The 23396-nt window shown below is 34.9% G+C and overlaps 2 protein-coding genes across 2 annotated transcripts; one reads left to right on the top strand and one right to left on the bottom strand.

Moving 5' to 3' along the window:
- Positions 1-1570: 1570 nt before the first annotated feature.
- Positions 1571-9715, bottom strand: LOC121409008. The gene is made up of 6 exons (XM_041600776.1): positions 9513-9715; positions 6041-6298; positions 5761-5924; positions 4934-5047; positions 3281-3430; positions 1571-2788 (listed from the first exon to the last, which is right to left on the bottom strand). Exons 2-6 carry the CDS (start codon positions 6213-6215, stop codon positions 1967-1969), a joined length of 1425 nt encoding a protein of 474 aa, XP_041456710.1. The 5' UTR covers positions 6216-6298; positions 9513-9715; the 3' UTR covers positions 1571-1966.
- A 1867-nt stretch (positions 9716-11582) lies between these two features.
- On the top strand, positions 11583-22389 carry LOC121409007 (DNA-directed RNA polymerase II subunit RPB11-a). Its single transcript, XM_041600775.1, has 4 exons — positions 11583-11737; positions 15154-15243; positions 15929-16103; positions 16768-22389. Exons 1-4 carry the CDS (start codon positions 11685-11687, stop codon positions 16801-16803), a joined length of 354 nt encoding a protein of 117 aa, XP_041456709.1. The 5' UTR covers positions 11583-11684; the 3' UTR covers positions 16804-22389.
- Positions 22390-23396: the final 1007 nt, after the last annotated feature.

Here is a 23396-nt window from a genome sequence, read left to right as displayed (position 1 = left end):
TCTAATTAATAATTTACTACATGTATTACACAGTTCTATTGTAACTGCACAAAATATCTTATCCTCTTCAAAAATTTTACTGTTACAAGAAGGGACATTCATACTTACCAATAAACAAAATAATTCAATCTCAAGAATTTCAAAGATTATATCCTGACATTATAAGCAATTCAAAATGAATGAGAAGTGATCCTAAATTTAAAAAAAAATATGTACGCATTTATTTTCATTTTGATCAGAATCCCATAAAAATTAGGTTTTCTTATCGAATGGCAAAATATGTCTATCAAATTACAAGGGTAATTCCAATATCAATATTAAGTTCACTCTGAATATGGCATGAATAAAGCTTCTTGTCAGTGAAAACTCTGATGATGCTGCCTATAATGCATGTTCATGCATGAATGGCTTGACATATCAATTTCAGTTTATTCAGTTAATTGATAAGGGTAGCTATGCTTCTTCCAAAAGCTTTTTGGTAAAAAAAATATATTTCACACTAAGTGGAATTTTAAAGTCCTTTTGAAATTCACCTTCCTAATCCTAATATTTGAGTTAATTCCCTTAACACAAACAACAATTTTACTATAGTATCAATGTACATATCAATATCAGATATCAAAAATACCTGGCAAATGGAAAGCATATTATGGCAAGAGATTTAAAAAATGCCCATAGCCATTCTGTGTTTAATAAAAATAGGCAAACCATAATTTTCTCAAGAAAAGGGGGCAAGTGTAAAAATAATACCATCATCATAGATTCATTTTTATAAACCACCATAAAAGGAAATGTAATATGATCATGATTATAAAAACCCAAAGCTTTTAATGGCAATAAAAAACCCAAAGCTTTTAATGGCAGTAATTCTAAATAATGGAAAGAAATAAAAACAGTTGAGCAGTATATTTTAGCAAGATTCTGGCATCACAGATGATGTTATTGCACACTTACATTTCTCATTACCGGTATATCCTACATAAATTAAATCCTGTATACTGATTGGTCTAAATAGCATCATGTGACCAAACATATTCTCACTATTTTGCAATCATGTTGAAAATGAAACGCCCACTGAAGAAAAAATACTATTCCATGACATCAATGATGGAATAGTGCACTAATCCATCATTGATGTCAAGATCATTGACCACAGATCATGCAAGGACTAGATGATCAATATATATTGCTCTAACTTGATAAATGTAGGATATAAAACAAATATACCAGGCCTTTATTTCTACAGTATGGAATCCTTGGTTGTACTGGCAAAAATAGTATGCCAGTCCAACCTTGGACAAATAATTCCTGCTATTCTTGCTCAAAGCCTGGTATATTTGTATAATATAAATGGAAAATGACTTTTAGCTGAGTTGTTCTAACATATCAATACGGTTGACCTTGTTCAAATGATCTTGAAAGATGGCAAAAAGTGCTTCTCTCAGAGGCAGTGAGTATTCAGCTACATACATACATACATACATACTATTAAGCTCTAAGCTACAGAAGAAAGCATCTTGCAAACCTCTCCCGTACTGGTTGTCCTCCAACTTTTCCAATTGATTTTGAGCCAGTGAACATAAGTACCACAACAATACATAATACATGTATGCAAATGACATCTATGAATACATTGTAATAAATTATGTACCACATGCACAGTATATGCCAATTAAAAAAAAATAATAATACTGGCAATAGGAGCAAGATCTTAAACCCCATTAAACCTCTTCCAAGTAATAACCTTTCAGGGGGTCCCAAAAGGGGGACACTTGCTCCTTTGAGTTTTGAAGTAAAACAAAGGAGGACTGGGAAAGAAGAGTAACTGAAAGAGAGGAACTATAGAATATCCAAATTAAAAATAAGAAAAAAAGAAAATGAAGACACTATAAGGCTATCTTGGCCCTTCTATCAAAATACTTTAGCACAGACCCTGATCCCTAATGTCGAGTGTCTAAACAATATCCTAGAGATGATCCATCGGTAAAAGCTGCCTTCTGTCAACAGTGATTAGGTCCTGTCCAAGAACATCTTCATCTTCTCCCATAACACCAAGGGTGTTTCCCACAACACCTAAATTACATCCCACAACATCTAAACCTTGTCTAGCAACATGTAAATCTTGCCTCGCAACATCTAAATTTTGTCCCACAGCATCTATTCCTTGCACTGCAACATCCACATTTTGTCTCGCAAGATGATTACTCTGTCCTGCAACATAGACACTATGTCCCGCAACATCAATACTCTGTCCTGGGACACTCATACTTGGTCCTGCAAAATGAATACTCTCTCTTGCATTGACACCCAAACCTTGTGGAACACTAACACATGGACTTGGTCTTGCAATATGGAGTCTTTGTCCTGCAGTAACATCCAAACTTTGAGGAGTACTGATGCTCGTTCCTGCAACATGTTGTGGATCACTCAGACTTGGAGCTGAAATATGTGTACCTGATCCTACACTACCCAAACTTTGTGGAACACTTAATCTTGGTCTTGCAACCTGTTCAAAACTATTCACATCTTGTCCCTTATCATTGACTAGTTGTTCTGTTTCATCTATTCTGTACTCTGAAATGCTTGCATCACCTCTTGTTGAAGTGCTTGGTAGAAATGAAAATGCCATATTTTCTAAGCCCTCTTTTTCTTCCATCTCCATAGCTGCCATTTTCATCTTTCTCTCCCGCTTCTTGCGTTTCTTTGATTTCTTCTTCTTCTTTTTCTTGGGTATGCTAGCTTGTGGATCATATAAAGTTCTGTTTTTCATGATTTTCTTGAACAAATCCTGGAAAGGAAGAATTGAACAAATGCAATTTGAGATAATTGAATTAAATACAATACATCATCCATACCTACAAAACAAAGGAAGAATTGAACAAATTCAATTTGAGATAATTGAATTAAATACAATACATCATCCATACCTACAAAACATGGCAAACAAATTATAACTGAAGGCAACAACAAACATATAGAACAAAGGCCTTGTAAAAATGTGTGATAAAGAAAACTTTAGAATAAAAATCCCACAGACACATAAAATGAAAATAGGAATTAATCTAAAAATTATGAAATACCAAACAACATTCAGCACAATAGTGATCTGTTAAGACAGTACCAGCATATGTCTTATATAATTTGACGAACATTATCAAAAGTTAAATGTGACAGTCTATATTTTCTTTTAAAAGTTGAAAGACGTTGATCTCTAAAATTAATCATAGTATCCTACTGAAGGAAAAAAAAGAAATTAAATTGTGATCAAGTAATACTCTACCTCCCCAGAAAGGTGATTTCTGTGGTCCTTAGAATCAGGCAGTGTTACAAAGAACTTGACATCAACCTTAATGGATTCAGGTCTCTTGAGACGATCCTGGTTGAAACGCTTGCATGCCATCCTCTTTCTATGTGGTGTGGCTTCAGTGACCTACCCCAAGAAATGATAAGAAAGAGTGTGATATTCTCCAATGAATAAACTCATATGTGAACAAAATAGTGAAGTGAAGGCTAGACAGCTACCAAAAATTCAGGAACATGCATTGCTGTACGATATTCACCAAGCCTTAAATTTTGATACTCTTGGGACAAGGTCACATTACTATACAGTGCATACTAAAGACACAAGATTTACAATCAAAATTGGCCGACACAATCTTCACAAAGCTGAAACTGAATCTTGTTGCTTTATGCACTGTAGTAAAGCACAAATGGAAAAAACTATTTTAAAATGAAACAAATCATCAGGGCTACTGGGAGGGGCTTCAAGAACAGCCAACACGGTATCCACGACCGTGACTTTGGATGGCCTTGGATCGAATTAAGCCCTGATAAATCATGCACTGCGCTCTATGAAAGTTTAGTTTTCTACATTGCTTATTGAAAAAGTGTTCCATATATTTTAGATGAAAATTAAAGCAAATGGGGAAACTGAGGACATCAAGATGGTTTAAAGAGAATTCCAGTAGTTGCAGTAAACACCGATTTCATGAGAAAGTCTGTAAAACAAGGCTTAATTGTCAGTATGTCATCGAGGATCTAGATCTGGTACAGTTACATTAACTGAACTTTGTGAAATCTTGAAATCTACGCTGAAAAATGTTCACACCGAAGATCCCCAACACAGATAAGCGCACGTGGGACAATGTATAATTATTGCTTAGGGCGTCGGGCCCGATGCCCTACCCGATTCCTGTGCTTATTTGCTGATTTCTCAGCAATTACACAATTTCTTCCAGAATTCTTTGGCACATGCGTTTTATTTATACAAACAGACACTTTGGTGGTCATTTCATTGGATTCTGTACGAACTCATTTTGATGTCGTTACCGAAACTAGCATTTACCTTTAACATGTGCAAGGTATTCCATCTTCTTTTAGAAGACCATTTAATAAGGAAAATTCAACAGAAATCAGAAAAAAAAAGTAATGACTTGGAAAAGTTGTAATCATTGCACACACTGTACAGCCACAAAAATTTCAAATTGGTTGTATCATAGTAAAGTGACATCATCATGATGTAGGGCAAGGACAATTCAATTTGCTCCAATACACAAAATTGCTTTTTAAAAAGGAAATTTCTAAAAAGTTTTACACCAAATATTTTCATTAAAAAGGGAACATATGAAAATATATCTTTATGGTGTGTTTAATCACCACCAACAGAAAACACAAATGAAAAATTTGAGAATTGTCCCTACCACTTGTCTAAATCTCAGTACTCATCAAGCTGTAAACTTCAGATCTAATTTTATCAGTGATCTCATTTTTGAAATACACTAAACTTGCTATTTTTTTTTTCAAATTTATTTCAAATATGACAAATCTATTTATCTAATTTTCTCCTTTGACACAAATAATTTCATTTCCCAGAAAGTATTCCCCTTTAACTTTTTTTGAAATGATATATCAATAAATCAATTGATCAAATTACCTGGTAGTCTGGAAAGAATGCAACTTTCTTGATGTAGATTGCAGCAGGGCAGTTGACTTTCTTGGTGGATTTTCTGGATGTACGATCCTTCTCTTTGATACCTTGATCTTTAGCCTGAGCAAACAAGACAAATGACAATTGATAATTTTCTTTAAACATTATTTATGAGTCTGTATATATTGAACCACATTTTATATAATACAAACCCTGCACATTTGATTTGTAATATAGTGCTAACTGCATAAATTTAAGTAATAATTAAGTACATTCTACTGGATAATGTGATATGGTACTGGTACAACAGAATAGAGTGTGACATTTGAAGTTCATGGTATTTATTATTTTCAAAAAGACAGTTCACTCTCCTAATATTTTTTTGCTGGCTTGTAACAATTCTGCTGAAAATTTTAACATGCTTATTTCTTTCTACTAAAAAATGATAGCCTTCCTGCCAATCCTTTTAGAACAATCATCATCAGCCCCCCCCCCCCGCAAAAAAAAGGGAAGAAGCAGAAGCATAAATGCATATATCGACAAGTTGTTCCATATTTAAAATGGATGCTTTCATTAGAGATTAGATAAACAATTCATATACTGAAAATATAATGCATGTTTTATTAACCACTACTATACTACAATTTTCTTTTAAAAGATCAATGGGTGTCAAAATATTCTTGTCAGTGAGGATTGCAAATAACTGCATTCTCTTTCCCTCCCCTGCTACAAGACTATTCCACTTTTTTCAAATAAAAAAAACAAAAAACAGAGAGATAACATAGATGGAAAAAAATCTATACTAATAAAAATAAAATGTTCTCAATATGTACCATCCTTTTTAATCTTGTCTGTTCTCTTTTGAGCTTTTTAAAGTTGAGATGACGATCTTTACCCTGGTGACAGCACAGAACCTTGGTTCCTATGACAATTGCTGGTCCAAAGGCGGAAGGGACACTCTTGAGAGACCAACGAAACAACTTCTTACCATGCCAGTCTGTGATGATAAAAAAATTAACACATTGATAATTCTGGATCAAAAACAGAGTTCCTCCTTTGATTTTTTTAGTAAAATAAATTGTTGTTAGGAAAGAAATATATTTACATATATACCTTCAGTGCTGAATTTTGTACTCTGGTGCTCAACAACAAATCTTGCGATGGTTGCTCTCTCATAGGACGAGATGATCTTACTGACTTCCTCCTGGGATGTAGCAACATAGGTCTGACCACCAGCAACATAGATGAAGTCTGGGACCTCACTTACTTCAGAACTGCTAGACTCCATCTTGAGCTACACGTAAAGTTACTCCTGGAGTCCTCCTTGAGATTATCTCTGAACCTCCTGGGTCAAATTCCAGCGTTCTTAATCTGCAGTTAAAAGAACATCAGTCCAGTGACACAATTTCTCAGAAAAAAATCAGTTTTGATAAAAAAAAAAAAGAATTACTGTATGAAAGGAAGTGAGTAAAGAGATCATGACAAAGTATATCAACATAGATTTGATTTTTCTTTCTTTTTGATAAAGTATAAACCAATGAAAGTAGAGGGCATCAACCCTTTGCAGTGTTGGTGTTAGCAAGGTCTACCTATTTTGTCAAGATTATGAGACCATCATTCTCTCAAAGCAGTTTTTCATACTTTGTTTTTAGTGTTGATTTTTTTTAATTTCTACCATTTTTCAACGAATAAGATTGATCTAAAAAAATTAAGGTAAAGAATATTTGTTGCTTTAAAAATCATCTGAGGTAGTTTTTACTTTTGAGTCGTGTTCCTTAAATCAACAATTATGTTATTATGTTTTGTATAGATTTTATTTTGTTATGTTATGTTAATCATTAAGGCAATATGATCCATACATTTACATTTCATTTTCATCAGCTTTAATTTGATACCTAACATAACACAAAATGTTTATTCTGCAAAATAGAAGATTCATAATAAAGAGGAATAAGAAAAATTGGAATGGCTTACAACATCAATAAATAACATTCTAAAGGATGCCCAGGTGGCACCCTTCAGATTCTTCAAAACACCCTATGGTACCACTTGAGCAAAATAAATATATACCCAACATGACGGTAATGTTGTGATTCTACTGCCCAAAAGGAAGCAATATTTTCCTATCTGACATGTCTGAGAGTAGGATGGGGGGGGGGTGTCCATACACTTTCTATTTTTGAAGCCTTCTGTTTTTTCTCTGGATTACACTAAAAATATAAATTCAATAGTTGTGTAGCGAAAACGGCCAGGCCGACTTTGGCGTTTTCAGCTACTGAATCCTTGTCGTCTGCTACCATCGCTGTCTGCTGTTGGAGACCTCGTGGAGGACCCAGATGGAGTGCCGGGTGACCAATCAGAAGCAGGGATTCGACACCACGTGACCGGGGTTGGAGACGGCATGGCCATCTTCTGGAGGGCTCCTCAGATGTACTGGAACCAACCTGTTGTGAAGATATACTATTGCTACTGTTGTGTTATATTGCTGTTTTTGCTGTTTTACTGTGTCTTACTGGATTCATCGTTGGACATAACTTACGGTGAGTCATTTCACTTTGTGTATTTATGACCAGATACATGATTACATGTATCTTGTCACTTTTTAGGTGCATCTAAAACTTTCGATTGTTCGAATTGAGCACTCGAACAGTTGTAATCATCTTCTATTTTGTTCGATGTTTCCTAGCATTTTGTACTCAAAAGTGATGAAACTTCGCTTGGAAATTTTTCCAAATGACTTTCTAAAATTGATCGTCCGGACACACAACAACTCAACTGAGTATACTTAAAGTATATATTTAAGTTTAACATTCTGAATCTGAATTGTTGGGTCAGCAAAATGTCTTTGGGAGACACATCCTCGCTAACGTATTGAAGAGAGTAGCGCAACGTGTGCGGAATGACTTTTATTGAAGTTGTTTCAGTTTCAATTTAAACGACTCCAGAGAGCTAGGGCAATTTACAACATTGCAATTATAATGTTTTATCTAATTTTGCAATATTTCTGTGAAGATAGTTCCATGCATAATGTAGGCCCTAGATCTATATGACAAAGGATGCAACAAACTTTCACTTGCCATCATTTATCAGTAGAGGCACACAGCTAATATGGGAAACTCTCTCCATATATGGTATGGGAGACACTCTAACATTACAAATAAATGCATTTGGAATTTGCACTGGTAAAAAGAAAAGAAAAAAGGCCTGGAAAGGCCCACTCACACATTGTACGAGGTTAGTATGTACTAACCTCGTACAATAGACCGTGTTTGACCCTGGATTTAGTAGTAGTCGGCAAACATCGCTTCATTGCTGAAGTAATATTTGCCGAAGCTCCTTCTCGCTACGCACCGGGGCTCTTGCCGGTAAGTAGCAAGAGTTTGTTGAATGTAAAAGAATAATAAAATAATAATCCGATAAAAAAAGCACATTTTGCTTACCTCGGCCTCGAAAGTGACTTCGCTTGTCTCTTCCACGGAAATACAAGGAAGCCCGTTGGTGGCGCTAATAATTTCACAACCTTGATTCAGCTCCTCGGTAATTTTATAACTGTATCTAAATTCTTTGAATGCGCAATCCTCATGATTAATTTACTAATTATGGGCACCAATTAATGAAATGCCTTCAAAAAACATAATTAATGATTATTATTGGTGATGATAACACTCATTTGCATTAATTTAAAAAGATGACTGATAAAAAAAAAATGAAAATAATATACGTGCCTGGAAAGAAACCAGCAGTACAAGCTTTGACGAACGTCAATAATACGTATACGGTATACCAAAGTCTATACAATGAAAAGATTGGACACTTCACGGACTTTGCGTAATGCCTTGCGTCGATATGCGTGTAAAATAGTGTAGGTGCCTATTCTTTCCCTTGTCGTGTCTTTGATATGAATATAAATCGCGCGCCCTCTTCAGGAGAAAATTGATATCAACGCTGACTGATTTCTATCTCCGGAAAATCTTCACTAAAGATCAAGAAAATATACATATTTTTAGAAAGAAACTTCAAGGAGAAGTCACGGAAGGATCTAAATGATTCGGTAAGTGTCATAGCAGGATGTGGAATATGTATTTAAACATAATCTTTTATGTGGGCAAAAGCCCACTGTATTTTCGAAGTGTAGTGGTGTGTCGCGTGCGTATGACTGATAATCCTTCACTCGCGAGACGAACCCATGGGTCGGAAAGGCCCAGGATTACCCGCTCACACAGTCACACTAATGAACATGATGAAACTAAATGTGAGGATTAATTCCACTTCCAGATCTAAGTTAAGTCGATATATAATCGGCATTATCGTGATATAGGAAACCATCGTTCACTTCATACAGCAGCGCTTTATTCAGTCACACGCATGGTTCCTTATTTATTTCCACCTCCGTTCACTTTGTACACAAGTGCGCGTACACAAATCTACGAGTGGTTCCCAAAACCACGATTTGGCCATATAATCTACTGTTAAAGTTAAAACCGTGTTCTCATGCACATGGTTTAATATCGTGGAGTGAATTAACTTGTCTTGAATTCACTCTTCAGTCTTCTTCACCTTTCTTCTCATTCGCACAAATACTTACACGAAATACAACAGATGGGACAACATGCAACGCCAACGGTGGAACTGCAACTGTCTGAGTCACCTTACATTATTACGTTTATGTCGTTCGATTCTAACGAAAACCACAGACTGAACAAGTGACGAAAAAAGCCGAAACACAGATTCCTCCGAATTTCGATTTTTACTTTGTAACGTGAAGCCTATAAGCTATCGATGAAAGAATGATAATGCAACGAGATGGTCCTGGATCTCGAAGAACACGGGAGTTTCCCCGTTACCTGTTTAGTAACCGTTGGCGTTGAACGAAAAGTAAAAAAAAAAAAAAAAAAAAAACTATAGTATCAAATGCAATCATATATCATATTGAGAAGTAGACAAGGAAGAATTTAGAAATGTGATCCATTGATTTTTATTCTAAGTAAAGTTTCCAATGCGAAAAAATAAATCATAAATAAATCACCGGTTTCTTTGGAGCCGGGGAGAAGTGAGATGATCATTCCGAAACTATCGATTTGTAGGCATAAGTTTATGAAAAATACAAATTTTCACATAGAAAATACCCAGTTATCAGATTAACTACATAATGCAAGAGATATGTCCATGTCACATGGGCGGAAATCCCAGGGTGAAGTCCCCCCCCTAACTAAAAATAGTATAGGACGAGATGGGATGATAACTTCTTTTTTTTTTTGCTTGTCAATTTATAAGCATTTTCGTCGAAATGACCTTAAATTTGGGGTGATAACATTTGTTTTCTTCTTTTTTTTGCTTGTCAAATTTTCCAGCCTTTTGTCCCTCACCTTTTGGGAGAGATTTCCGCCCCTGGTCCATGATTAAAAGTGTGACCATCTCCTCTATATCTATTATTAAATCTAGTAACATCCCGATTAACATGGAGATCTGTGCCTGAAAAAAAGTACAGATGGAAATATGTTGATATGGTAAATAGGGAAATATATAAATTCAAACTTGGCATATTTTCTAAGTCTTGGAGAAAGAACTTGTCATCATGACAGTTGACCTGATAGCAGTATATTTTCATAGGTAATATGGAATGATTAATCTTCAAAGCAACCGTCCGTTTATAATAAGCGTCGCGATCTACGTTTGGTTGTATTTCTGAATAGAAGATACAGTTTTTTCAAGAAAATGGTGTATATACTCAGTTTTGGGGAACATACATACACACGCACACACACACATTGAGGTCATTTTAGTACAGGTAAATATTTGACAAGCAAAAGAAAAGGCGGCGCCAGTTGCCTAAAAAGATTTTTGTGTCTCTGTGAGAGATAATCTAACAATTTGTTTTCATTGTACTAAGTATAAGTTAAAGGACAACAACAAAAAAAGGCACTGAATACGTGGCTTTATCGTTATGTAAATAGCTTGTTTATCAATTATTTGTGTGATTTTGTGATTTATATTTATCAATAAAGATACTAAAGAAAAAAGTATGGTCGGATGTTTTATTCACCCGTTTGCAGAATGAGACCTTAATGTAAAACGGATCTCCAGGAAAGGAGAGGTGGACCCTTTCCCTATATACATTGATGGTTCGAAAAATGTGTATATACAAAATGTGATGTTTGTTTATGTTATCTGGAATAATTGTGAGAGAAAAGGATATATGATGATTCAGTCCAAGAATTTCTAATTAAACCATTATTAATACATTTGATAAGAGAATTGACATTCTTGAAGGTGAATCAGTGTAGGGTCGACTGTCTTTCTTTGACTCCTTCATAAATAATATGTCTTCACGTATGTTATTCTTGAAGTCCTGCTTTACATATGATCATTCTTCCATTTCTTGACTTGATCACAATCAGATGGTCGTTTTTTTTATGTTGCATACACGGTCTTTTTCTTATTATAAAATCATTATTATTTCATATTCATACAATCCCCCCTTGTAAAACTGATATAAAAATATGCATCGAACCACCAGTTTAGCCAATATATTTTCATTCTTGAAGGACAAAATTTGAGTAAATATGATAAATATTATTTCTTATAAATACAAACTATGCGACTTTATTTGTTGTCACTCAAAAAAATATCGACGTACTTGCGCCGATAGACGTAGAGACTCGTATAGCAAAGACAGCACTGCCAAAACGTTCATCCTGCAACACCACCGTGCACAAACGTCTTCTACTCTCACCGATTTGTCTATTTTGTCTAAAAAATGAATGCTCCGCCTACATTTGAATCATTCATCCTCTTTGACGGAGAAAAGAAGTGAGTTTTACGTGAATATTAAGGAAACTTGTGTGTTGATTGATGTTTGAGAAGGTAGCATGATTTGTAGAGCAAGCTTCTATAACACAGAAATCAATATGTGGGAACAGCATCTCAGACGTGTCAGAAATGTGTCTGTGACAGTGACGGGGCGCGTGAAGCGAGCTGAGCTGAGCTGGGGCCGAATTACACGAAAGGGTCTTTCCAAGGACGGTCTCTCGTGTCGCCCATCTTTTATGATGCGCTATAGGCCTAGTATAAGAGGGGTGTTTCTGAAATTTATGATAAATAAATTTGTAAGCCTGCTTTAAAATCAATTTTTATACAATTTCATGAGCATGCATGCGCATGATGAGATATAGACCAAAAGTTTCGGTCTCTGTTATTTTGGTTGTTCAGCTGAACTCTGTTGGCTTCACTCACCAAATTATGGCAAATACAGAGACCGAAGTTCTAGCGCGATCTGAACAGGGGACTCAACGACCGCGACCATATGTTTATGTACTAGATCGAATAAAAAGGGAAAGTGAATTTGCGCGACAGCCGAGGTAAGTCACTGTTTTTGTTCCTTTTTTAACTTGATTTTTCTCTGTTTTTTGGCAATTAATGCCAAGAGGGAATATTAATTTGCATTTTGGTCGCGTTAATTTTCAAAATTTTTATTCATTAATGACAAAAGTTGAAGAGCCCTGACGGGGGGATTTTGCATTGCAAGTCCCCTAATGGTGGCTGCACAATAGCAAGCCGTCTGTGTACGAGGAGAATTTTTTTTTTAATGTTAAAAAAAAACTCCTCGAAACAGACGGCTGCCAGCTGTCTAGATGAGATATAGACCTAGACAGCTGGCAGCCATCTGTTTCGAGGAGTTTTTTAACATTTTTTTTTTATTTCTCGTACACAGATGGCTCGCTATCGTGCAGCCACCATTAGGGGACTTGCAATGCAAAATCCCCCCGTCCGGGCTCTTCAATTTTTGTCTTTAATGAATAAAAAAATTGACAATTATTGTGACCAAAATGCGAATTAATATTCCCTCTTGGCATTAATTGCCAAAAAACGGAGAAAAATCAAGTTAAAAGGAACAAAAACAGTGACTTACCTTGGCTGTCACGCAAATTCACTTCCCCGTTTTGTCCGATCTTAAGTACATAAACATATGGCCATTGACTCTCCTGTACAGATCGCGCTAGAACTTCGGTTTCTGTATTTGGTGAGTGAAGCCAACGGAGTTCAGCTGAACAACCAACATAAAAGAGACTGAAGCTTTTGGTCTAGATGAGATACAACTAGCCGTGCGGCTTCTAGACTAGAGTACAAATCATTTACTAACGTAAGCGTACTCTCATACGAAGCTAACCCAAGGAACTCCCGCTCATAGCGGGCGGGAGCCCAGGACCTTACCGTGTAATTGACCATACTCACTGGACTAGCGTGAAGTATGGTCAAAATAATTCTCCGAATAAATAGTTAAAACAGAAATCAAGCACTTACCACGATTATATGGATGAAGGTCTAACGAGTGGCAGTTTCCTGACATCTGGGCACAAACTGGAACCTCAAAAAACGAAAAGTTCTCTCCTACCCCAGTCTCGATCGGCCATTTTGTTACGATTCATAACAATAATGGCCGATCGAGACGGGGGTAGGAGAGAACTTTTCTGTTTTAACTATTTATTCGGAGAATTATTTTGACCATACTTCACGCTAGTCCAGTGAGTATGGTCAATTACACGGTAAGATCCTGGGCTCCCGCCCGCTATGCGGGCGGGAGTTCCCTGGGTTAATACGAAGCCAGGTCTTCCTGGTCATTGACCCACACGACGGAAGCCAAAACCTGAAACTTTCACCCCTGAGATTTCTACTTTCCTTCTAAAAGATCTAGCCCTAAATCATGTACATAGGATAAAACTTCATGTCCGACATTTCTACACTCTCATTGTTATTTTTTGAACAAGAATTCATCAAAAAAAATGAGAAAAATATTGTGAAAAGATGGAAGAGACTTGCCCGATGGTTACGCCGCCATCTTGCTTCCTATTGTTCTTCGCCAACGTTACAGACGCGTGCGTCAGGTACATGATTTAGGGCTAGATCTTTTAGAAGGAAAGTAGAAATCTTGGGGGTGAAAGTTTCAGGTTTTGGCTTCCGTCGTGTGGGTCAATGACCAGGTAGACCTGGCTTCGTATGAGAGTAAGCTTACGTTAATTTACTCTCTAGAAGCCGCCTGGCTACATACATCATATACATGTAGATCTAAACAAATATTTTGTTCATCAAATGCAGTACGGAAAGATACCGGTATTGGAAATCAAAACACTTACAAACCTGATTTTTATGACAAATTTACCTGCATGCATGCCTTTTATTTTACTTTTTGAAATCGTTATGAATTGTTTGTACTTGCAGACGTTCCCTCTTCTTTGTCAACTTCCTCCTGTCTTTCCTTTTCTTTCCCCTCTTTTTCTCCTTCAACACCATCTTCGTCCCTTTCTCTTCTTCATCTTCTCGTTCTTCATCTTTTTCTTCTTTGTCTCCTTTAATGTAATTCTCCTACTCCTATTCTTCTTTATCTTTCCTTGTTTACTCTAACATTTGTCATGAAATGTAGCCAGATAATTATAAACATGAATGTGTAGAATAATCACTAATGTACTTATATTAATTTTTTTTGTAAACATTTATGATTTTCTTGGTTTCTGTCCCTTATTTAGTCTCTCTGACCTCCCTCTATTTCCCCCTGTCTCATGTTTCTCATTCTGCAATACATTTCTACTTTTATCCCCCCTGCTCCCTCACATTTCTTTCTCTTATCTATCCTTTTGTATTCAAGAAATACACATATCTTCATGTAAATTGATTTTCATAATGCCATTCATGAAAGACTGTCCTTGGAAAGACACTTTCGTGCAATCGGACCATGATGTGTGTGTCTGACAATTTTGTCATTGACAGTGCATTGTTGGCAAATTTTACATGCAGTGGTGCACTGTTTTTTTTATTATTATTATTATTATTTTTGAAGGCACACATCAACTTGAGCATCAATTCTTTTGTCCTCCATATTTTACAAAATAGAGATATTAGATTTAACGAACATAAAGTTGTATAGACTGGAGCAAGTTACCAAGACTGTTTATTTGATCATGTGATCATTTTGTAAAACTAAAAAAAAATTGTCATGAATTTCTGAGTCCCCCATGACATGTTTTCTTGTGTTGTATCTTAATTGTTCCTACTCAAATTCAAGAAAGTACAATGTAATGCAATGCATACACATAAAATACAAGTATGCTGCAGAAACTATAAATTTTTTTAAATATTTAAATGATTGCTCCCTTGAATTTGAGCTAAAAAATGACAGATTTCAGTCAAAGAATTAACTTTTTAATTATGTATCAACAAATAAACTTTATCAGGATCACTATTGAGAAAGACACCAAGGTTCCTAACGCAGCTATCTTCACAGTCAACAAAGAGGATCACACGCTGGGCAACATCCTTAGAGCGTAAGTATCAGAATTCAGCATCCAGGGCCCTGTTGCATAAAAGTTACTATTAATGGTAACTTTGCCATCCAATGGTGTCTTTCATGGAATCCTTGATTCTGATTGGCTGATGAGCATCATTACCACGGCAGTTACCATTGGATGGCAAAGTTACCATAATAGTAACTCTTCTGCAACAGGGCCCGGATCAACCTCACCTAGCTTACATGTACAACAGACATCCATAGAATATCATTTCAGAGTGCTATAAAAATATATATGTTACAAAGGACAAAACAGAAGGTCTAAAGGTGAAGTTGCCACCTTCCACTTTTCTTGCTTGACCAATAACTCCATTTTCCGCGTTACAGGCGGGCGTATTATATGCTCACCTCAGTGATACTCTTGTTCTATGATAGAATTTCAAGTAGATACACTTGAACGTGAGTTATATGGTATCTTTTGCAGGACACTCATTTATTCTATTCCCTTGGGGTTACAAGTGCTTCACACAGTGCTCTTCTAAATATACTCATTGGCAACTAAGTAAAGAGACCAGTTTAGCAAAATATGATATTAATAATGAAAAGTTGAATTTCATGAACAAAATAAATGGGCCTTCAAGAACTGATCAAATTGGTGCAGCGGTTTTATTGATGTACAGTATAATAAGATTCCCTTCTATATTGGTATTTTCTCCATACAGCCAGCTTCTAAAGGATCCCCAAGTCATGTTTGCAGGATACAAGGTTCCTCACCCACTGGAACACAAGTTCATCCTAAGGGTACAGACCACACCCGACTACAGCCCTCAAGAAGCCTTCACTAATGCCATTACTGATCTCATCTCAGAAATCTCACTCCTAGAAGAGAGGTTCAATGTAAGTGTGAATATCCTTCCTTTCTTTGAAGAATAATACTTAAAATCTTAAACCTTTTGAATGGGTTTTATGTCATTCCCCCTACACGACCATAATTTTAAGGTGTCAATAGGAGTTCTGCAATGTTCTCCCTACTCAACTCTCTGTAAAGTTTGATTGGTTAATTGGAATGAAAAATTTTGTGTAGTGATATTGTAGAGAAATTAATATTCAACCCAATAATAATGCATATTTTTTAATGAAAATATATTTTGGTACCTTTCTCTGTACATTCTTTATCCAAGTTTTCGTTTAGAAATTTTGTCATACATAATACTTTATGATGAAGGCTTGAATAGAAAGTAATATGGGGTAGTGTTCTAAGAGAATCTGATGTGGAAACCTTATTTGGGAGAATTGTCTTGAAACATGTTGGGTTTATTAGAACATGACACTACCAGAAATAGAATTTTCTCTTTGAATACTATCCCATCTAATCCCTAATGAGATCTCCCTATATGGCAGGTCTCTCCAGATCACAATATTCCCAAATGAAAACCCTTCAAGAATTACTAACCAATCATCAGGGTATTTATAACTTGAAAGCAATGTCATGTTGATTTCTATGTGTGTCTGATACTGGTCAATTTCTAAAAGTAAATGTCATTTTCTCTTTGATTTACAGGCAGCTGTCAGAGACAAGAGAGAAATACAGGACTGAAGGAGTGTTTCAGTCATATGTTAAAAAACTATGAACTGCTGGACAGTACTTTTTGTACATTGTTGTGAAAATACTTGAGTGATGGATGGATGAATGAACTGGAGTCCTTCGTGGCTGTGCCCTGACTTGTAAGATTTATTATAAGAGCAGCATGAAGTTGTTAAGACCAATGGAGATGGCTTTCACCTTGAAATCAGTTCATGGCAAGAATGGTGCCACTCATATGGACATTCTGGAATATGGTTTGGGAAATCTGAATGAGCATCAGCTAACTACTGATGTAGTTGGCCAGCTTTTGAAAATGTTGTTGTATGTTGTAAAGTCTGATGTCAACCTTACTCTGTGAAGCAGATATACATCTGTAGCTCAGCTCACAGAGGTTCATCAAGTGTAATCATGGCCAAATTTGACATCGATTAATAGTAACAGAGGTCCTGTTCATCAGATTTTTTCCTCTAAAAGTATCATAAACTGTCTTGGGGAATATGCTTTCTCTACAATAATTGCATTTAATAACAAGTTGTGTATGTTTCATGAAGAATTTACTATTAGCTGAGCTCAGCATCCAATCAAAATTAAGGCTTCCAAGGTACATGTTCCCCAGGTAAAGTTATGAAACATGCCCTGCTTTATAATCATAGAGATGTCTTCATTTGCTTCCCATAGTCAAAGCACAGGTTATTAGTAGCAATCAGTCTTGATCTGGATTTGATTCAACCGGTGTCAGTTATTTACTTTTGATATAAAGATACATGTGCCAAATCATTTATAGATCCCACACATTAAATAAGAGCAGTGTAAAACAGTCACTTTTGACTCCCCCCCCCCTGGATTATCGACCCAAGCCTTTCCTGGAATGGAATATGGATCTCTCATTGGAGTTACTCATGAGATCGCAACCAGGATCTTGGGCCAAATGACTAGTATTTCAAACCACATTTCATCTCCTTTTGGAATATTTATTCATGTAGTTGGGAAATAAACTTCACAGTATTCCATTTGCTCGCAATTGACCAGCATAAAAATGAATTACTCTTGAAATCTTAGTAAAATAACAATTGGTTTCCAAAATGAATGCACCTTTATAAATTAATTTATGTGGTTCCAGCAGTTCCATTATTTTGGGTTTTGTAGTATTCTCAAGAATTTTTTTTTACACACATGTACCCAAGTTTGTTGTTGCATAACTGTTCTTATCAGCCCAAGTGTTAAGTTGTCAATTTCACTATTTTCTTAACTAAACTACAAGATCCTGTAAAAACCTCTTTACACTTTGTATACAGACCTGCCTGTCTCCACAAGCAGCCATCTAAAGATATCTAACTAGACAAGCAATTTGAGATAACCAACAAATAAAGCCCTTGCCCTTACAAATGGATATTGTATCTGCATTTGTGTGACTGTATCGATATAACCAAACTCTCATATATCATCTCTCTTTGATTCAAAATGTTGTGAAGTTGTGAATTTTTTTTTTTAAATGTAATAAATACTTTGTAAAAAATATGTAAGTACTTTGCAGTGTTACTGATTTTACTTTTATTCACTTCGGTTTTAAGTATCACATATAATTTTTACTAAATTCTTTCAACCAATTTTTTAAAACTTCATATCAAACAATTTTTTGTTTGACATCTTGTTTATCCCCTTTTCTCTCTCCCTCTCTCACACACTTTGCCTCTATTGTATATACACACTCCCTTTTTCTTTTTTTCCCCCCTTTCTCCCTTTTGCTACCTGAGCTATTGATTGCACCTTCTCAGTCGACTCCAATCTCAATCATTTTACTGTAATTCACTTCACTTCCTATACCGATGCCAATCCCTTCTCTTTTTAACCTTTCCATCATGTTCATTTTACACACCTAGTGGGTATTTCATAAAGCTGTTCATATACACACCAGATTTAATTGGTGTTGATGTTTGTAAAGTCACTCTTAACTTATGAACAGGTGTATGAATTACCTACCTGGGGGCCATTTCATAAAGCTGTTCGTAAAGTTAAGAGCGACTTTAAGAACGACTGGTGATCCTTTCTTACATGCTAAACCATCGCCAATGGTACATACCATTCACCAAAAGAAAGGACCACCAGTCGTTCTTAACTTACAAACAGCTTAATGAAACACCCACCAGAACCTATTATATAAAGCTTTGCAATTTACCTTGATGCTGATTTGTATGATTTGGTTGCATTGATTATTGTGTTTAATCAATCTTACAAATAAATCAAATGGGCAATTGCTAAAACTTTATATTTAATGTGAACTCAACAAATACACATGAAATGTCAACATTAAAATTGTTCATTTATGTATTGAAATAGCAATCAATCTGTTATAGTTTTATAATCACTTTTTCCCTGTTACTTGCTATGCTGGTTAAAACATTTAAACCACTTTTTTAAAACATGAAATGTGCTCTTTTTTTAGTACAAAACAATGGATATTACATATACATATAAAGATAGTTTTCAAGCAGTTACATGAATTTTAAAGACGATTGCCCATAACAATTAAGTATTCAGCCATTTTAAATAAACAATGATAGACCAATTTCTATACATCAACAAATATAATACAACATAATGGTTTCATCTATCGTGTAATGATCTGCACATTTCAAGCATAATTTAAAATAATCACACCATGATATATCTGTGAATGTAAGTTTCCATGAAAACTAATTGCATTCTCTTCCGCCACCATCTTGTTATCTGGTATAAAAAGATGCTATAGTTTAAAACATTTTTTAAAATAGATAATAGCTTGTTTGAACCAGCAAACTGCAACTGCTGCAAACCATACAGCAACATATCTGTAGTGTATGGGATAGCATACTTTCATCTCTTCACCTTTCAAAGCTACGATTGCTTATCACATGGATTTCTTATTCTGTACTCCATTCACAATCGTTGCTCCATCGTGATTTTGATAACTACTCTGAATATTATGAATGATACCGACTTATACTACATGTACCAACAAAGTGAAAACTGTGAACTGTGCACTATTGAAACACATACATAAAGAAATTGGAACAATGAACACTTGTCTGCAAACTCTGCACAGAGAACAAGGACAAGATGTCAATTCAACTTTTAACATGATATGATGAGAGAAGAATAATATAAGAAAAAGGGATGCACTATCTAACAGATGAACTCTTAAAATGGATTGTTATTCCTGTAAACTGCAGTAAGAACAAAGAAAACTGTTTTTCATGAAAAGATGTATCATACACTGCAGTTTTATATACTTATTTCAACTTATATTCTTTTTATGGAACAGAATTAAAGTATTTTATCAATTAAAGGTCAGTTTGTTTGATGTTCAAATAATTGTGTTCAAACATGCATCCCACACTGTAAGCAATATTTTTTTTACAAGATATTCAGAATTACTGAAATGCTGTTAATACTTTCCTTTGGAATGATCACTTTTATATCCACTCAACTAAACATCCAGAAAGATAATCAAATTTATATTTTTATAAAAGAACAATCAAAACATGTAACAAATCATTACAGGTAATGTGAAAGGTTTTTACAATTTCTTAATGTGAAATTGACAAGGGATCATTTGTTCCAGAAAATTGAAATGACAAATAAACAGTATACAAATATATCATTTTCCATAATTCAATATACTTTGGGTAGTATTAAAAGCACAAACTATTATTTCATTCATGATACTTTCACTAACTTTTCATCATTGTGCTTATTATGCCTATTTATTTAAGTCACTGTTAAACCCTTATATTTGCAAGTAGCTTGCTGATTTATAAAGCACCACATTTCAAGCATTCTACAACTTTAGATTATCAAAATTCAAAAATTTTATAAAAACTAATACATGTTATGTTGAATACTTGTCATTAATATAAACTATAGGTGTACTTACGAGTTTTCATGCATACAATAAAACAAACACAGAATGACGAAAATATCCAAATTGTCCCATCTGAGTAGTGAATAGGTTTAACAACGAAACAACAAAAAGACATCATAGTAATTTCTCCATAGAAATACTATAAATTAAGTTTAAAACAAGGTTGAAATGTCTGGTAATCTGACAAAGCAATGACCTTTATTAAAAGGTCCTTTGGAGAGGACTTGCAACCACTGGTCTTGTCTCTTTTTCTCTCTCTGCTTGCCTCAATAGTATAAGCATACACATGCTTTCTAACAATTTGGGAAAAACAATTCAACAATAAACTGTAAATTTAAGTATCAACAAATGTTCTGTTAAACAATGAAAATTTACTATGAAATATACATACTCTACATCTAAGGGGTAAGTACTTCATGAAGTGCCTAATCTTCTAATTTCATTAACCAAGTTGCTCTCAGCCAATGGAATGAAAGGATTTCAGTAGCTTATAACAATTCACAGAAAATTACTGATAAGTGATTTTGTGAAAGGCTCCTAGAGTAGCAGCTGGAGTCTACCGAGTAAAGTATGGTGCATTGAAAAATAAAAATAATAACTTAAAGATGGCATTTCACAAAAGCATACAAACAAACAAGGAATTCTTTTACACTACAAAAGTTGGTCAGAAAGCTTATTACTGAGTAAAATACATCATAAACATTTCAATGTATGTCTACTGAGTGCTTAATTGTGTATATTTGGTCAATCTATCAATTTTATAATGCATGAAGAGACACATGATCATTATTATAATCAGGCACCGTTTTTGATTGCTTAAGGATTATTTTGTTTTATTCATGACCACAAGGCTGAATCACAGAAGGTTTATAAAGGGATCGTTGAGACACTCTTGCAAAAAAGAATATGATACTAGTAATTAAATGAAAGATAAATTATTGGGCAGCAATTGATAAACAATACAAAATGTATTTTTTCTTGCAAAATATTTGCAAGTCTTGACAAAAGAATAATGAATGAAGAGAACTTTTTTTAGGGCGGGGGGAGAGAAAAGCAACAATATCAATATGCATAAATTGACGTTGGCACGTGGCTGGTCAATTAATTGTACTATATGTCTATGAAAAACACAAATAATAACTAATCCAAAATTAACACGCATGCAAAAAATCCAAAATTTTAATATTCCCAGATTTCTGACATTCAGGGAATGAAAGAATGAAATACAAGGAATCGATGATTCTCTCAGAGCTTGCTTTCATTTTCTATGCAACTAGAAACAAAGTTATTTCCCTGGATTTAACACAATTATAAGAAACAGAAAATATGCAGCAGAACTTGAAAATGAAAGAAATGCAGCTTATATACTGGCAAGAAAGTAAAACAACTTGGGGAGTATTTCATGAAGAGTTTAGTCAGTGATTTTCACTGACTAATTAGCTCTTAACCAATCAGAGGCAAGCATTTCTAGTAGCTCATAACAATAGCTGGAAGTTTCATGAAATGCTTCCCAGATCACCGGAAAGTTTGTGGCAGCCAAACAATTATCTACAGCGAAAATTGATGCCGATTTAAGGAATAAAAATGTGACTGGTGCAATATGGATGAAAATTGAGGCTAACATTTGGATATTTACAGGCAGAAGTTTTTTCAAATGTGAAGTAGAAGCTGGATACCAATGAAAAATATTTGTTCAACTGGAATGTAAAAAATACTCCTAACCAAGTATGATCAAACCACATATAAGAACAATAAATGTGTGTATAAACTTTCAGTATTGAAGTTCACAACAAGGTCATTATGGGCTTGGTTTTTGCTCATGTCCATCATGGCAGCAAAGTCTCAGCTGAAAAAATTTATTTATAATATGCAATGTATGTAATTTCTAGCTTTCAATTACAAATACCGGTCTATAAACAACAAATCATATTCATTGTGTATCAGTTTCTCGTGAAAATTACCCTTTTGTCAATGATTTCTATAATAATAAAAGCTGGATTTATAAAGCACTTTTTGCCTGAGCATACAAAGCGCTGCTATTATTACCCCGGCTTTAGCTCAGGCTAAATAACATATGGATGGAGCTACCATCGACGGTGCTCAGTGTATGCAAGGAATTACTCCTGTCGGGTACCCATTCACCTCACCTGGGTCGAGTGCAGTACAGTGTGAATAAATTTCTTGCTGAAGGAAAACACACCATGGCTAGGATTCGAACCCACAACCCTCTGTTTCAAAGGCAAGAGTCAGAACCACTAGACCACCATGCACCCACAATTACAAATCTATATTGCGAAAGAAAAGATTGAGAGCTTTGTAAAAGCCATATTTATAAAGCTACAGTGATAAAAATACTACCAAAGAGTGAGTGAAATTGACTATTTTAGGTAGTCATGTTAAATGACAGTACCACTATAAACATGTACCATTCCATCATATCATTATTAAGAATAAGATCATGATTATTTTTTTGTGAAAAAGTTCCTGTACATGACCGTTCATCAATTCTAATGAAAGAGATCGAATGTTGTTTTCTTTCTCACAAGATTTTGTTTTATGTCAGCATATTATTCCCTCATTTCTAGCTTTCATATAGTGGCAGAGCAAAACCTTTTTTTTCCAAATGAAACAGAAAAGGTGATATTTTTTTATTTGTGAAGTATGTAACTTTTTAATGTGGAAAATAAAATTTGCTTGAAAGTTA

The sequence above is a fragment of the Lytechinus variegatus genome, chromosome 2 (assembly GCF_018143015.1).
Source record: "Lytechinus variegatus isolate NC3 chromosome 2, Lvar_3.0, whole genome shotgun sequence".
NCBI classification, from domain to species: Eukaryota; Metazoa; Echinodermata; class Echinoidea; order Temnopleuroida; family Toxopneustidae; genus Lytechinus; species Lytechinus variegatus.
The sequence above is the reverse complement of the archived record's forward strand: the minus strand, read 5'-3'. Positions and strand labels throughout refer to the sequence as shown.